Source organism: Selaginella moellendorffii, unplaced genomic scaffold, assembly GCF_000143415.4.
Source record: "Selaginella moellendorffii unplaced genomic scaffold, v1.0 SELMOscaffold_63, whole genome shotgun sequence".
Lineage (NCBI taxonomy): Eukaryota > Viridiplantae > Streptophyta > Lycopodiopsida > Selaginellales > Selaginellaceae > Selaginella > Selaginella moellendorffii.
In genome coordinates, this window is record NW_003314324.1 from 204,071 (window position 1) to 221,863 (window position 17,793).

The following is a 17,793-nucleotide window of genomic DNA, read 5'->3' on the forward strand; positions in this document are numbered from 1 at the left end:
GGTTCCACAGGCTCTCGCGGCTGGAGGTCCGGGACATCGTCGTCAATGCATCGGGCCTGGCGATCATCCTCTCTAACATGACGGGCTTGCGCGAGCTGTCGATCTCCAACACCACCCTCGGCGGTCACCTCGTGCGCTCCTGGCCGGCCAACCTCACCTTGCTCGATCTCTCCAACAATCGCATCCAGGGAGGCCTTCCCAGCCTCTTCGGCCAGCTCCTGCGCTTGGAGACCATGGATCTGGGTGGCAACAACATCTCCGGCCACCTCCCGGAGTCTCTCGGCCACCTCCGCAGCGTCCGGAAGCTTGTTCTTAGCAGCAACGCACTCTGGGGGCCGATCCCAAAGTCGTTCGCCAACCTGACGTCCCTGGCGTACCTCGACATGAGGGGCAACAAGATCAACGGGAGCATCCCCGAGGCTCTGGCCGATCTCCCCAGCATCCGCTACGTGGATCTGCGCAACAACGATCTGGATGGGATGCTGCCGCTAAACAGCTCCTCGATCCAGCGCATGAACAGCTTCCGGGTGGCCGGGAATCCATCCCTTTGCTACAACTCCTCCGCCACCTCGTCCAAGCTCGTTCTTGGGCTTGCGAAATGCGACGAGGATGGGAATCCTATTGTGCCATCTTCGTCGCCCTCGTCTTCCTCGGGCTCTTCATCTTCCACTTCGCCGTGGGGCGATTCTTCTTCCGGAGAGCACCATAGCTCCTCCTCGAGCGTGCACAAGAGCAGTGGCGTGAAGAAGACGGTGTGGGCGATTGCAACTGCGCTGGGAGCGATTTTCTTGTTTATCGTTATTGTTGTAGCATTGTCGAGATGGTGCAAGAACAAGGGCTGATCTGCGAGTATGCCATATAAGAATGATTATTGATACAAACAAAATTGATTTTCACATTGCCATGCGATTGCTAATTGTCATGAACTTGAAATAGTGTCCAAGAGTTTCTCTTTTTTCATTATGGCATCTTCACTCTTCTCGTCCGTTGCATCAGAGCAGGCTACTACGATGGAACTCTATTCAATAATATCCAATTTGAGACCGGGTAGCTCTCGGGAATCCATCGTGACAATATGCATTAGAAGACAGACAGCCGCACCCCTTCATGTTAGTGTTAGCATGCATTGTGCTCTAAATAGCAGTATATTATAAATATTGCCACCTTTATTGATAAGTGCAATGTTTATGGAAGGTCTTGGTATTTCAAATTACCTACTGATTTTAATCACTCCCTAGCACTCTTGAAGCTCTCAAATCCTTGGCAGGAGTTGCTCTTGAATCTCTTCCATCCTCAAGAGATACCTTGCAAGGTTGGCCATGATGTCAATGTTGGGTGAGATCTCTATCCTGCCAAGGAACTGTAGTCAGAAGGTGGTTGTATATATGCAATCATAGAGAACATGGAATATATATAGCAGTAACATATTAATGTTCCAAAGGTGATAGATTTGCACATTGCTTAGCTATATGGTTTTAATTCTAGTAATAAATTATAATCTATGAAATTATTTAAAATTATAAATGTTTAATATAATATATTAATATAAATTTTTATTTAATTTTAATAAAATTAGGTCCCATTATAATGTAACTTTTGATCATTTGGAATAGGAACATTAAATAAAACTAAACTCTACTTCCAGATCAAAAAAATGTGAGTATCTTTAAACTTTGTCAAATGTAAAATAGTTATAATCAAACAAAGTCTTATTCCAAAATAAATCTCTGAAGTTCTTACAAAATTCCATCTATGTGGATTGGATCCAAAGATTTCAGGATGAGAAGCTTGATTTTTATCCTTTGCAACACTAATACACTTATATAATGGCCAAGGAAAAGAATTGCTAAGTCCTAGTCTAGTAATTTGCATCTTATGCAGCAATAACAATTGTATCCATCCTTTATACCCACCTTAGCAATTCTTAAGACTTAAACCACTTGATTCATATGTTTGTTCTCCACTTAAAAGCTTTAAAGTCACTTGCATAACCTTTGTAAAGCTCTTCTAAAATCCACTTAAGAGTTTCAAAGTCACTTGCATAACCTTTGCAAAACTCTTTTAAAATCCACTAGTGAACTTTGAGTCTTGACTATTGATATTGTTTAATAAATTAAAATTAGAAAAAACCTTCTCTAAGTAAATTACAGCCAAGTTTGAGATAGTGATAGTCTTCTAAGAGGCCAATGACCACACATATTTCAACAATAAATCCATTATGTTATATATTTATTTTTTTTGCCTCTATTTTTGTGGTAAACAAGTAATGAAGTTTATAAACATACTACATTAATAACTTTGAGGACTAAAAAAAGTTTGTAAAAGTTCCTTTGGCACCTTTATCTACTAATAAATCTTATATGACTTATAATACTTAAGGATATCAACTTTTATATTCTTTCAATAAAACATTACACTTAATCAACTTATACATTTTCTTCCCACCAAAATGACTAGCCTCAAAACAATCATGATAGTGGACTAGAATCTAATTAATTAATATATTCACTCATGGTAAATATACTTGATCATTAAATAAAGAATCCCATCTACAATGAGAAAAGTGCTTCTATTTAGGCTCATAAAGAGACCACTTCAACATTTTAAGCCTAACTAATTGCCTAAACTCACTAACTATCTTACTCAAATAATAATAAAATCATGTTCATAAATGTCGTGAATGTGATTGTGGGTATCAAAACTATTTATCGGTGAGTCCTTTCAAATATTCTTTCTTTACTGCCACAATGGCAAAAAATCAATATTGCTAAACCCTTTATTAATTTCTGCCCAAATTAGTTTTGAAAGTGTTAATTTCAAAAGGGGGTGGCCCATGAGGCCAATTATGGAGGAGTCCATGCATGATCATAGGTTGATCAATTAATTTGTCAAGTGAGAGAACTTGGAAGCTCAAAAGAACTATGTTCTTAAGCTATGATTTGTATAAAAACATTTATTTTTTGGTGGTCATGAACTCTCAGTAAGGAGGTTGATTTAGGCACACTATAAAGCAAGAGATGCCTTGAACTTATGATGCATGGTTAGAGTGTTTAGTGTGAAAAGTTAGCATATTTAATTTGAACACTCTAGTGTAAATGGCATTAAGGATGTGATAAATGAGATGGGGATTCCCAATCTCAATTGCTATAAACCTTTGGCCGGAAGGGTTAGTTTAGGTGCACTGCCAAGAGTGGGGAATACCCCTGGGGTTATGGTTAATAACTTAAAGGTTTAATAGACTTAATACTTATTGGTATATATGTTAATGTGTCAATATTAGATCACTAAGTGATCTTATAGCTAAACAAGGATAAACTCTTTATTAGGTTAAGGAATAAATTTTTTAGTTCAAATTATATATTTGAACTATTGATAAAGGTGACTAAAAGGGAAAGACACCTAGGTGAAATAAGCTATGAAATACAATGGTATTGTGAGTCCAAGAAAAGTTGTCTTTAAGGAAGGACCCAGAGAAGGGTCATAAGATTGGGCCAAGGATAGATCCTATAATAAAAAATGCTAAAGAGATTGAACTTGACAAAATAAAGCCTTTTCTATGGAACTAAAATAATACATTAAGGATAGAGGTAGTGATCCTTTATTGCTTAGTGCAATAATCAAATGATAGAAGCAAAAGACTAGTGTCCAATAATGGGTCTTAAAAATTATTAGAAGGAATCTAAATTATAAATTAGGCAAGGAACCACCATATAGTTAGGAAAGAAAATATATTTCCAAGGATGGATTTCCCAAATATTCCAATATGGCAAAGGTGAAAGCTTCGAGAGATGGAGCGATAAAGTAGCCAAATAATAAAGCTATGGACAGCTTTAATATAAATTATGAATAAGTGGAACTTAGTGTTTAGGGTGGCATAGAATAAAAAAGAAGATGATAATGTCCTCAAGTGAAGAACTTCCTAGGATGGGAAAGTGAAATTTGCATAATATATGTAATACAAGATGTCAAAGACACCAAGGAAATTGACTTTAGAAATCAAAATCAAAATTCTAAAGTATGATGGTTCTATTGATAGAGGCCAAAACTTCTCCAAAATGAGTAGTGAAATTGAGATAGTCTCTAACAAGTTTAACGAGAGCTAAACAAATAAAGAAAGAAAACCACCACAAGTGATATTATGAGTTTCTAACCTAAAGAGACTATACTCTTTAGAGGATGGGCAAGACATGGTGAACCTTCGGTGGTGAACCCTTGATAAATATTGGCTTAGTGCCAAGGAATCCATGGTGGGGTTATATTATAAAATGGTTTATTGTTCGATGATATTAAACTTCATTTATGTGTGGTGGAGTTGTGAGACATAAATCCTTAAGCCCTAAATTGGAGCTGAAAGTAAGCCATATGCTAATGGTTAAAGCAGAAGTTTAACAAGCATAACACATTTGGACCAAAAACTCTAACTAGGAAAGTTAAGAGTAGGAGTGGAACTCCAAATAAAGTGCTCAAGAATGACCATGAAGCAAATGAATCTTTAGAAAGGGACACAAGAAGGCCTAACACATTGCAAGTGTCAAACATATGGAAGTGTCAGGACCAAGTTTGAGATGGAGTCCAAAAAGGAGTTTAAGAAGGAGTCTGAAATGGAATCCAAAAAGGAGTTTGAGATGGAGTCCAAGCAGTAATCTAAAATGGAGTCCGAGAAGGAGTCTAAGATGGAGTTTGAGCAAGAATCCAAGATGAAGTTTGAGAAGGAGTCCGAGATGGAGTCCAAGATAGAGTCTGAGATGGAGTCTAAGAAGGAGTTTGAGATGGAATCCAAAAAAAGACAGACTTGGACCCAGACTCAAATTGGTCTTAATCTTGGTCTCGGTCCCAATCTCGGTCTTAATCTTAGTTTTGGTCTCAACTTGGACTCCATCTCGGACGAGTCTGAATCCAAGTTTAAAGGTGAAAGCCCAAAATGATTGTCTTCTAGACCTTGAGGGGTTTAGTGAGTTCCAAAAGGATAGTAGAGGGAGGACTTTAGTAAAGGAAACAACTTGAGAGATGATTTATAAGGGTTTAAATATAAACGGAAAAAGCTTATAAATAAGAGTGCATCCTTTTTTCTAATTGGTTAAGGGTCTTGGGATATTTAGTGTTAAGTGTCTTTGGGTTTGAGTAGTACTAAGTTGGGTAACCTCTCAGGTGTAAGCCACAAATTTTTTCTTTCCAATTTGCTAGTTTACCTCGCCTATCCGACCAGCACTGCTTTGGCTTTTGTTAAATTCCCTCGCCAAGGTTCCCGCCTATTGTACCAGCTCCTACTTGGTCCTACTTGGTTTCAGCTACTCACTGCACAAGCAATGGAGTGTTAGCCATCCATCCACGGATTCCCAAATCTCTCCCAATCCCCCTCTCCGGGTTAGACTAGACATAAGGTTCGGCTACACTCCCCGCATGCACAAGCAGCCAAGCACACCAAGCCTCCATGTTCTTAACATCCCTTGGTACAACAAAACTTGATCATAGGACCCTCTAAATCCCAAGCCTTGGGTGCAACACTTGCTTCGGGACACCAGGGCGAAACACCGTGGCCTAACAGCTCGGTATGGGTACCTCTACCCCCCCACTTCTATCCCGAAGGGAAGGCCCAAGCCCCTAGGAAGGGCGAGGACCAATGAGCCACAAAGTACTCAAGTGGGGCACCACTCCACATAAGCTAGGAACACCACAGTCGGTTTCCCTTTCGAGAGTGGGAGCTGCTCTTGAGCACTTCCTTGGGTGGCCCCTCCGGCACCACCCGAGTCCATGCTCACTCCCACCCAAGGCCCCTCGGCCCCAGTCTCAACCTCAAGTCAGTTTGAAAGCACCACTGAAGAGTTCCTTCAAGACTGGTTTCTGGACCTCACTATCCCTACTATACTTTTGGAACCCCCTGCAGCCCCCCCACCCCCCTGGGAGACACATGCTTTGGGCTTTCACCCCTTGACCCGTATTAGTACTTGGACTCGGTCTCGGACTCGATCTCGGACCCGACTTCGAACTCGGTCTCGGACTCGATCTCGGACCCGATCTCAGACTCGACTTCGGACTTGACCTCAGACTCGGTCTTGGACCCGATCTCGGATCTCGGACACGGTCTCAGATCTCAGACTCGGTCTCGAACTTGGTTTTAAACTCGGTCTCCGATTTGGCCTTGGACTCGATCCTAGACTCTATCTCAAACTCGGTCTTAGAGTCGGTCTTGGACTCGATCTCAGACTCGGTCCCATCCGATGAACTCTTTGTCATTTTGGTCATGCTTTTGGGGATTCTTTAGCCTACGACACCTCGGGGAGTTGGTTCCTTACATTAGGAAGTCCAAATTCAAGAGTTTATATTTGGTATTAGAGAGGGTTTGGGTTCGACTTTATTGATTGGCTAGGGGAATCAATCACATTGTGAGACACAAATCCCTAAGCCCAAATTGGAGTTGAAAGGGTGCCACGTGGTAGTAGCCAAAGCGAAAGCCAAACAAGCATAACTCATTTGGAATAAAAGCTCTAACTTGAAAAGTCGAGAGTGAGAGTGGAACTCTCAATGAAGTGCTCAAGGAATGAGCACAAATCAAGCAATAAGTGAGTCTATAAAAAAGGGATATGAGATAGACCCGAGATGGAGTCCGAGATGGACCCGAGATGGAGTCCAAAATAGAGTTCAAGATGGAATCCGAGATGAACCCGAGATGGAGTCCGAGATGGACCTGAGATGGAGTCCGAGATGGAGTTTGAGATGGAGCCAAGCCCGACATGGACTCTGAGATGGAGTCTGAGTGGGGACCGAGACTGAGACCGAGACCGAGACTAAGACCGAGACCGAATACTAATACAAGTTGTTGGGTGAAAGCCCAAAGTGATCATCCCCCGAGGGGGAGAGGGTTGCAAGGGGTTCCAAAAGCATAGTAAAGAGAGTGTAGTGGTTGGACCTGAGATGGACCCAAGATGGAGCTTGAGATGGAGTCCAAGATGGAGCCGAGCCCAACATGGAGTCCAAGTGGGGACCGAGACCAAAACCAAGACCGAAACTGAGATCAAATACTAATACAAGCTGTTGGGTGAAAGCTCAAAGAGATCGTCCCCCGGGGGGGGGGGGGGGTGGGTTACAAGAGGTTCCAAAAGTATAGTAGGGAGAGTGTGGGGGTTAGACCCCAATCGAGCTAATTTAGCCAGGAAAGGCCAATATGACCCAAGAAGGCTATGCCCATATGTTGGGTGATGATATATCCACTAAGGAATCCAAGACTAAAGTGAATACGGACTAACAAGCGGGGTAACTTGGTGAAGTGTTCAAGAGCTAGCTCTAGTTCCCCTAAGAAATCAAATGGTCGATGCTCCCAATCCAAGCATGAGTGGCACTACCTACTTGGCCACCTAGTGTGGCTCAACGGAACCTCGCTCTAGCCTCATGGCTAGAGCACCTAAAAGCAAAAGCTGGGAGAGTACCCATGAGGCTCATGTAGGGTTACAGTGTTCCAAAATGCTGTCCCAAAGTCTCAGACTGTGAAAAGGAAGAAAAACAATCCTTTAGTGTAATGACCAAGGATACAGTCACATGGTGAGGAAGTCCTAGAGGACAATGGGACTTAATGATTGAGCCTGTGGGCCTTGACCCAATAACAGTGTTGGCAAACACAGCCATGGACAAAAAGAAACTTGGTGGGGACCGAAAAAAGGATATTAGGGAAGGCTATTCCCCATGTCTGTAAGCATCCTAAGGATGCTAAAGAGTGGATCTGGGATGATCACTCATGGATGGATGACCTAGTTTTTTAAAGACGGGACTATGATGTAGGTGGTGTTGGATCACTACTGTGACAAAAGTAAATAGGCATGGCCTTAGCATAATGGGTTGATATGTCGGTGGTACTTTTGGGTGTCAATTATAGGACCAGACACATGGAGTATGTGGACCAAGTGCAAAAGTTGAGTGGCATGGATGTCATTCTCAAGGCTAAAGTCCCCAAGTCTGGAATAGAACTTATGGAGGTTGTAAGTGAAACTCTTCCAAGTGGTTGAAGGTGGGGTTAAGTGACTAAAGTAAAATGGAAAAAATAGTTATTTACATACATGTTGAAATTAACATTTGGTAGGTCGAATTTGCCTCCAGTTGGGCTCAACACAAGGAATAGGGTGTCAATAAAGCAACTTGAGGGAAATATAGTGAATTATAAGCAACCAAAGGCAATAATTTGAAAAATGATCTATAAAGGTTCAAATATAGAGGGAAAATCCTCATGAACAAGAATGCACCCTCTTTTTTAATCGGTTAAATTTAGGATTGAGTTTGTTTGGGTTTGAGTAGTACTGGGTTGGGTGACCTCCTGAGAAATTCAAATTAAGGAATTTAGCCCCAAACTGTCAATATTCCATTAATGGCAAGTTGCATTTTGTATTTCATTAGACTCTATGAGAATAGTGAGCTCTCACTAATCTTAATTTAGTTTTGGCAGCCTTGGTTAAGTTAGTGATGTCCAACTTAGTTATTTGTAGTTGAGGTGTTGATATTTATTGTAAGCGACTAATTTTTCCATTCTACTTTAGTCACTTAACCACACCTCCGACCACTTGGAGGAGTCTCATTCACAACCTCCATCAGTCCAATTCAGGACTTGGGACTTGCTAGCCCCAAGAATGGCATCCATGCCACTCAACACTTGCACCTGGTCCAAGTGCTCCTCGTGTCTGGTCCCAAGACCGACACCCAAAGGTATCACTGACATCTCAGCCCATTACGCTAAGGCCATGCCCATTCACCTTTGCTACACTAGTGGTCCAATACCACTTGCATGACTGGGCCATCTGTCCACGAGTGGTCATCCTAGATCCACTCCTTAGCATCCTTAGGATGCCCACAGACCTGGGGAATTGCCTTCCCCAAAGTCCCTTTGTCAGTTCCTACCAAGTCCCTTTCTGCCCCTGGCCGTGTTTGCCAACACTGCCACTGGATCGAGGTCCACAGGCCCGACCCCTAAGTCCCATAGTCCTCTGGGACTTCCTCACCACACAACTGTGTCCTTGGTCACTACCCCAGAGGACTGCTCCTCTTCCTTTCCACAGTCTAGGCCTTTGGGACAACATTTCAGAACACCGTGGCCTTACGCGAGCCACCTGGGTACTCTCCCCGCCTTTCGCCTTTAGGTGCTCTAGCCATGGGCTTAGAGCGAGGTTACGTTGAGCCATGCCTGGTATCCAAGTAGGTAGTGCCACCCACACTTGGACTGGGAGCATCAGCCAGTCGATCTCCCGGGGGAATTAGAGCCGGCTCTTGAACACTTCACCAAGCTACCCCGCTTGTCGGTCCGTATTCACTCTAGTCTTGGACTTCCCAGTGGTCAGTTCATCACCCAACACTGGGTCCGGCCTTCCTGGGCCAAACTGGCCTTTCCTGGCTAAACTGGCTCCACTGCAGTCCTCCCGCTTACTATACTTTTGGAGCTCACCAAACCCCCCAGGGTCTGGGAGATGAACACTTTGGGCTTTCACCCTCTCAGACTCGAACTCGGACTTGGACTCGGACTCGGACTCGGACTCGGACTCGGACTCGGACTCGGGCTCGGGCTCGGTCTCAGCCTTGGCCTCGGGCTCGGTCTCGGTCCCGGTCTTGGTCCCGGTCTCGGTCTCGGTCCCGGTCTCGGTCTCGACCTCGGACTCCATCTTGGGTCCTTCTCAGACTCCATCTCGGACTCCATCTCGGTCCATCTCGGACTCCATCTCGGACTTCGTCTCAGTCCATCTCGGACTCCATCTCGGGTCCATCTCGGACTCCGTCTCGGTCCACCTCGGACTCCACCTGGGACTCCATCTCGGGTCCATCTCGGACTCCATCTCGGACTCCATCTCGGACTCCATCTCGGGTCCATCTCGGACTCCGTCTCGGTCCACCTCGGACTCCATCTCGGACTCCATCTCGGGTCCATCTCAGACTCCGTCTTTGTCCACATTGGACTCCACTTCGGGTCCATCTCGGGCTCCATATCGGGCTCCATCTCGGACTCCACTTCGGACTCCATATCGGACTCCACTTCAGGTCCATCTCGGACTCCAACTAGGGTCCGTCTCGGACTCCATCTCAGACACTTCCACGTGTCATGTGTTGGTCCTTTTTGTGTCCCTTTTTGGAGCCTTGCTCATTGCTTGCTTTGTGCTCGCTCCTTGAGCACTTTGTTGGGAGTTCCACTCCCGCTCTCGACCTTTCAAGTCGGAGCTTTTAGTCCAAACGTGTTACGCTCGTTTGGCTTTCACTTCGGCCACTACCACGTGGCACCCTTTTCAGCTCCACTTTGGGGCCTAGGGATTTTGTGTCTCACAACTCCACCACCCATAGACGAAGTTCGATGTCCTCATCGAATGGTAAACCATTTTATAAAGTAACACCCGCATGTGTTACCATTCCCATCTTTGGCACCTAGCCAATATTTGTCAATGGTTTGACATTGAAGGCTCACCATGCCTTCTCCATATTCGTCAATGGTTCGATGCTAAAGGCTCACCATGCCTTGCCCATCCTCTAAGGAGGATAGTCTCTCCAACTTAGAGACTCACTTGACCACCTGGGGTGGTTTGCTCCTTTTTATTGGTTTAGTTCTCGCTAAACCCGTTAGAGACACCCTCTCTAACTCAATTCCACTACTCATTCTTGAGTAGTCACAGATTCCATTGATCTACCTTTGCACTTTAGAACATTTACTTTTGACTTTTTGGAGTCAATTTCCTAAATGTCTCCTACACCTTGCCTTGCACATTTTGTGCAACTCCACTTCCCCTCCTAGGAAGTTCTCTACTCGAGGGCACCCTCATTCTCTTTTCTATTTTTGTGCCACCATTGGCATTACGTTCCATTTATCATTATTTGTGCTAGGGCTGTCCACGGCCCTATCTTTTGGCTACTTAGTTGCTCCCTCACTTGGAGCCTTTCCTTTGCCAAACTGGAGCATTTGGGAATCCATCCTGGGAAGTCCACTTCTTTTTCCGCAATCCGTTAGCATCAAACACATTAGTGTTCCTTGGCTAACTTTGCCACTTTGATTCTTTCCAATGGATTCCATGGCCCTATCTTGGGCACTTGTCTTTTGCTCCTATCCTTGGATTGTTGCACCAAGCAACATAGGATCATTACCTCCCTCCTTGAGGTATTCTTTTGGTTCCATAGCAAAGGATTTGCTTTGTCTAGACTAGGGTGTTCACCCCTAGTAAGTCTCCCCACTGTTCTAGGCTCTCTTCCTAGCCCAACCTTGTGACCCACCCATGGGCCTGTCTCTGGAGATTAATTTCTTGAACTCATAATACCATTGTATTGTAGTAGCTCATTTCCCTTAGGTGTCCTTCCCACTTAGTCACCTTGACCAAGCCACACCTTTATCAATAGTTCAAATCAACACTTTGAACTGGGAATCATATTCCTTAATCCAAACAAAGACCTTATCCTTGTTTAGCCATAAGATCACCTAGTGATCTTATCTTGACCCCTTAATAGGTCTATCAATAGGGACTAGGTCTTCCAGACCCTTCTAAGGTCTTGACTATGACCCCGGGGGCATCCCCCACACTTGGCGGTGCGCCCAAGCCAGCCCTTCCGGCCAAGGATCCATAGCAACTGAGATTGGGTGTCCCCATCTCATTCACCACGTCCTTGGTGCTTTTTGCACCAAAGTGTTCAAGTTAGATATGCCAAGCTTTCACTCTAAGCAATTTAACCGTGCATCACGACTCCGAAGCATCCCTCGCTTGGCGGTGTGCCCAAACCAGTCTCCTCACTGAGAGTCCATGACCACCGAAATATGAGTGTCCTCATATTCCAAACCATCACCACGCCCTAGTGATTTGGGACTCGAACCCAAGCACTAGAGGGTCGGGACTCGAACCCAACCTCCGTATATGCATCTACGGACGGCATCACCCAGGATGCCTGGCGTGACTCCCCACGCCAGTGCACCAACTTATACTCAAAGCGCACTATAGATCACAGCTTAGGAACCTAGTTCCTCCACATTGCCAAGTCCTCTCACTTGACAAGTCTGTGATCATGCATGGACTCCTCCATGCTTGGCCCCATGGCCCACCCTTTTTGAAGTTATCACCTTCAACTAGAGTATTTGTTCCTCTGACTTGCTAATCTCGCTTTGGCAAGTCCTCCGACCACTGTAACATGGTTCCTACACAAGCGTGAAAGCCCTTGATCATCGACTTTCGTTCAAAGCCCTCTCTTTGAACACTCGGGAACTACTTCCCTAACATTGATAGCCTTGCCTCATGGCAAGCTTCAAGACCACGCTTCTGCTGCGCCACTCTGATTTTGCGCGTGCTTTGAACCATTTACACTTAGCCTTTCTAGGTACTAAGCTACCTAGAATCATCTTTGGGAACCTTGAAGGAACCCTGTTCCTTAGCTTGCTAAGGCCTCCCTTTTTGCAAGCTTTCCAATTACCATATAGTCTAACATGGACAATTCCATATTTTAGACTCTCCATGGCATCACGGTTGCTAGCGGCAACACCCTCGAGCCCCCACTTGATTCTCCACTCCCAGCTGGCATAACCAACCTTGGTTATGCCCTTCGATTCCTATGGTTCGGTTCTACCCCTTACTTCTTGCTTTTGGCTTCACACCTTTCCTTTGGTCATTCTCCTCCAGACTAGGAGGACAGTTTTGCACTTTCTATCATGCCTTAGCAAGTATTTTTAGGGATGAACCTACCCGATAGCCTAGGGAGTGGTTCCTCAATCCATGTATGCTCACCCTATAATCCCACACACCGAGATTACGTTGTTGCTTATGGGCCTTTACATGCCCATCGCTAGCCTTGCTAAAATTCCATTTTTGGCTTTGTCCATTTCGAGTAGACAGTCTTCTCCTGTCTCCGCCACCTTGGACATTTGGATAGCACCTTCTATCCATCATTCGCTAGGGACTTAGTCCCTTGGGCCTTATCTATTGCCCTCACAACATCAAATACCACCTCCTGGTGTTCTAGAGCGTTCCGGTGTCCCAATGACGGCTTCCTTGACAATGAGTATTTCCTTTCATGACATTGACTTACCATATCGCAACATAAGCAACTTATCCCCCATAAGGGTATATCCAACTTCCTTATGTCATTAAGAAGGCTTGGGTAGCTACCTTCTACCCGTTTAACCAATTATTTTGCACCTCTTGCTTAGTTGCCTCATAGTTATCAAGTCTTACAACTCATTGCTGGTGCTTCCACACCTCCATCATTATCTGGGTCACCACACTCCAACTGCATGCTCTGCAACTTAGGCTATGCCATTCCCATTTCCATTGAGATTCCTTTGGCAAAGGGGTTCTCATGAACCCACCAACATAGCCTCAAGGTACCACACCTTGGCACATTTGGTGTCTCCACACCATCAGCTCCACGAGCCTACCTCTATGACACTTCTTCTTTGTGTCTAAGTCTTTGCCAAGACCAATACCACTCTTTCTCATGCCAACCATCCGTTAGCACTGCACCATAGAGGTCACACACAACTTTGTTTCAAAGTTGTTTTCTTTTGGGAACACCTTTCCCACGACTTTAGTATGGCACATTTTGCCATCGATGAGATACCCTCTGTTCTTATCCTTGGATCCTATGATCCCCCCCATCCTTCATGGGGTACCACTTAGTCCAAATGCTTCCATCGGTCTTTTAGGATTATTCCTTGACTCTATTGGAGTCATCCAGCTTTTTGGACTTTGTCATCCGACGACCCATGAGGTCCTACCTTTGAGGTGCCAGCTCACTGGAATACAACTTCTTGTATTCAGGTCCTACTCACAAGGACCATCTTTGCAAGTGTTACTCCGACACTTGATTTGTTCTCTTGGGGCAACCTTTTGCCTCTTAGGACCACTTGTCCATGTGATGAGAATACCAACTCATCCTCTAAGTACATCCCCAACTCCTTGGGTTGTTCCAGCATTTATCAAGGGTAACCCCAGCTACCATTTCGAGGACTTGTGTCCTCTCCTATATTTGACCTCCCATGGTCATCAATTCCGGTCTCAAAGTTATGAGCACTGGCCTCAACTATATGAGGGTAATCTTGTGACTCCTTTATTATTTTGGAGTCTACATCTTTCCCGTGATCCCAATTATAGTTGTTTACCACAACTACGTTAGCCCGTTTGCTGCGTCAAACGCTCATCTGGATCACATCCTCAGCTCTCTGAGGAAACCTTATACTGTTCCCAAGATCCCAAAGTCATTCTATTATTGGCCCTTTTCTATCCACCACATCGTGCCCAAGTTCACGCATGAACTTGAGTGGAGAGCCATGTCCACTCGACATGCTACTCCTCAAGGATAGGCCCCTTCCTAGGACCTTCCAATGCCAACATCAATGGTGATATACTTGAGCACCAATAAAAGTCAGACTAAGGAATAGCTCCGATACCAAGTTGTAAGCGACTAATTTTTCCATTCTACTTTAGTCACTTAACCACACCTCTGACCATTCTCATTCACAACCTCCATCAGTCCAATTCAGGACTTGGGACTTGTTAGCCCCAAGAATGGCATCCATGCCACTCAACACTTGCACCTGGTCCAAGTGCTCCTCGTGTCTGGTCCCAAGACTGACACCCAAAGGTACCACTGACATCTCAGCCCGTTACGCTAAGGCCATGCCCATTCACCTTTGCTGCACTAGTGGTCCAATACCACTTGCATCACAATCCCGTCTCTCCAAGACTGGGCCATCTGTCCACGAGTGGTCATCCTAGATCCACTCCTTAGCATCCTTAGGATGCCCACAGACCTGGGGAATTGCCTTCCCCAAAGTCCCTTTGTCAGTTCCTACCAAGTCCCTTTCTGCCCCTGGCCGTGTTTGCCAACACTGCCACTGGATCGAGGTCCACAGGCCCGACCCCTAAGTCCCATAGTCCTCTGGGACTTCCTCACCACACGACTGTGTCCTTGGTCACTACCCCAGAGGACTGCTCCTCTTCCTTTCCACAGTCTAGACCTTTGGGACAACATTTCGGAACACCATGGCCTTATGCGAGCCACCTGGGTACTCTCCCCGCCTTTCGCCTTTAGGTGCTTTAGCCATGGGCTTAGAGCGAGGTTCTGTTGAGCCACGCCTGGTATCCAAGTAGGTAGTGCCACCCACACTTGGACTGGGAGCATCGGCCAGTCGATCTCCCGGGGGAACTAGAGCCGGCTCTTGAACACTTCACCAAGCTACCCCGCTTGTCGGTCCATATTCACTCTAGTCTTGGACTTCCCAGTGGTCAGTTCATCACCCAACACTGGGTCCGGCCTTCCTGGGCCAAACTGGCTTTTCCTGGCTAAACTGGCTCCACTGCAGTCCTCCCCCTTACTATACTTTTGGAGCTCACCAAACCCCCCAGGGTCTGGGAGACGAACGCTTTGGGCTTTCACCCTCTTAGACTCGAACTCGGACTCGGACTCGGACTCGGACTCGGACTCGGACTCGGACTCGGACTCGAGCTCGGGCTCGGTCTCAGCCTTGGCCTCGGGCTCAGTCTCGGTCCCGGTCTTGGTCCCGGTCTCGGTCTCGGTCCCGATCTCGGTCTCGACCTCGGACTCCATCTCGGGTCCTTCTCGGACTCCATCTCGGACTCCATCTCGGTCCATCTCGGACTCCATCTCGGTCCATCTCGGACTCCATCTCGGGTCCATCTCGGACTCCATCTCGGACTCCATCTCGGGTCCATCTTGGACTCCGTCTCGGTCCACCTCGGACTCCATCTCGGACTCCATCTCGGGTCCATCTCGGACTCCGTCTTTGTCCACATCGGACTCCACTTCGGGTCCATCTCGGGCTCCATATTGGGCTCCATCTCGGACTCCACTTCGGACTCCATATCGGACTCCACTTCAGGTCCATCTCGGACTTCAACTAGGGTCCGTCTCGGACTCCATCTCGGACACTTCCACGTGTCATGTGTTGGTCCTTTTTGTGTCCCTTTTTGGAGCCTTGCTCATTGCTCGCTTTGTGCTCGCTCCTTGAGCACTTTGTTGGGAGTTCCACTCCCGCTCTCGACCTTTCAAGTCGGAGCTTTTAGTCCAAACGTGTTACGCTCGTTTGGCTTTCACTTCGGCCACTACCACGTGGCACCCTTTTCAGCTCCACTTTGGGGCCTAGGGATTTTGTGTCTCACATTTATATTATAACCTTCTCTATTAAAAGGTTGTATACCATATAAATCCATCTTATAGTCTTCACTTTAGTTTTGGTGATCATGTATAGCTAGCCTCTTCAAGGTATGCTCAGAACTGTTAGTTATACATATTAATGAATTTATTATTGTCCAATTGGATTTGAGTACTTATTTAGTTTGTACTTGTCCATGTTCCTATATCTTGTATCTAGGGTGTTATTTTTTCTTGAACAAGTATATGACTCAATGACATGAGTTTAGTATTTAGGTTTTGTGAAGTCAAATTAAGGAGTGGTTGTTGGTTACTTTACAACTAGTGATTGCTGATAGATTTCATTGAAAACTTTTGACACTTGTTTTGCTCAATGATGATTTAATAATGATGGGCTTACTTTATTGGATGATATTGCAAAAGATTGTATTATTATCTTTATATGATTTTGTCATGTTAGCATGTCAATTTTTCCTCTGTCAATATAATTTGGTTGTGTTTATTCTTTGGCATTGGATTTCATTGAGTCTTGGATGTGTTGATTCACTCCTTGATGAAATGTTATTTGTAACTAAGGTTTGTTGAAGGTTTAGTCTCAAATACTAAGTAATGTATTTTCAACTTTGGTTATATTGGTTGTTAGACAACTTTGAGTGGTGATTCACTCTTGCTTTTTTTTAACTTTATTCTAGTGTTAATGACATTGAAGTGATGTTGATATTATTGGTTTTGGGATTGGAGTGAGATTAAATATCTCTCCATAAGATGGCTATTGAGTTTCATAAATCTCAATGTGGATAATGTTGATGATTTGGTTATAGTCTTTTGTTATTTTGCATTCGTGCATTTGCTAGTTAACAACTATATTAGAGTTCAAACGAGTTGAGTGGAAAGTTAAGTTGTGTTATAAATGAGATTGTTTAGTAAGGGTTGAACATTAGTTTTTCCTTGAAAAATGATTTAGTTGTGAACTATGCTAGCTTTATGAGAGGGAAAGTTAGTGATCAATATTAGAATTTTTTATTTTTTATTGAATTTAAATTGAGAATATATCAATCATTAATGAATTTTTATTGTGGTTGTTATAAAATTAGTTATATTTTGTTGTAAAAGATAGATTCATAAACAATTATTTGGTGATCACTTATTTAATATAGCTTTGTTGTGTTTGGATTTTGGATTGATACAGACATACTTTTTATTAACTTTAGCATTATAAAATTTAGCTTTTGGATGTGTTAAGAAGAATATTATGGGCTATACCATGATTTTTTCTTTATCATTGACATTAATTCATGCAAGACTCGTAATCATTATTAGATTAGACTAGATATAAGCTTTTTCAAGTTTTTAGTTCTTTGAGTTTTCATACTCATTATTCCATTTATTAGGAGTTGTTAGGAAATGCATTTTAGCTCCTTAACTTTGATGTTGAAATTAATTTCTACATCTGGCAATTATTAGTGCTGGTTGACTATCATCTAAGATAGTTGATAATTTTTGCTAAAGGTTTTGCTTGATTATTATTGATATTGAATAATTTACCATTCTTTAGAATAGTGGATTATCTATTCAATAATGATTATGCATTTCTTTATTACTGAGATGATTAATGATCTTTCATAATAGTTAATTGTTCTTTTCGATGACTTATAGTTTTCATATTACTACATATTCTTTGTAGTTTACTCT

The 17,793-nt window shown here is 44.1% G+C and overlaps 1 protein-coding gene across 1 annotated transcript; it reads left to right on the forward strand.

The window, feature by feature from the left end:
* The first annotated feature begins 77 nt into the window (after nucleotides 1-77).
* On the forward strand, nucleotides 78-842 carry LOC9644623 (receptor-like protein 51). The gene has a single exon (XM_002984522.2). The coding sequence runs from the start codon at nucleotides 78-80 to the stop codon at nucleotides 840-842; it is 765 nt and encodes a 254-aa protein (XP_002984568.2).
* The last annotated feature ends 16,951 nt before the right edge of the window (nucleotides 843-17,793 follow it).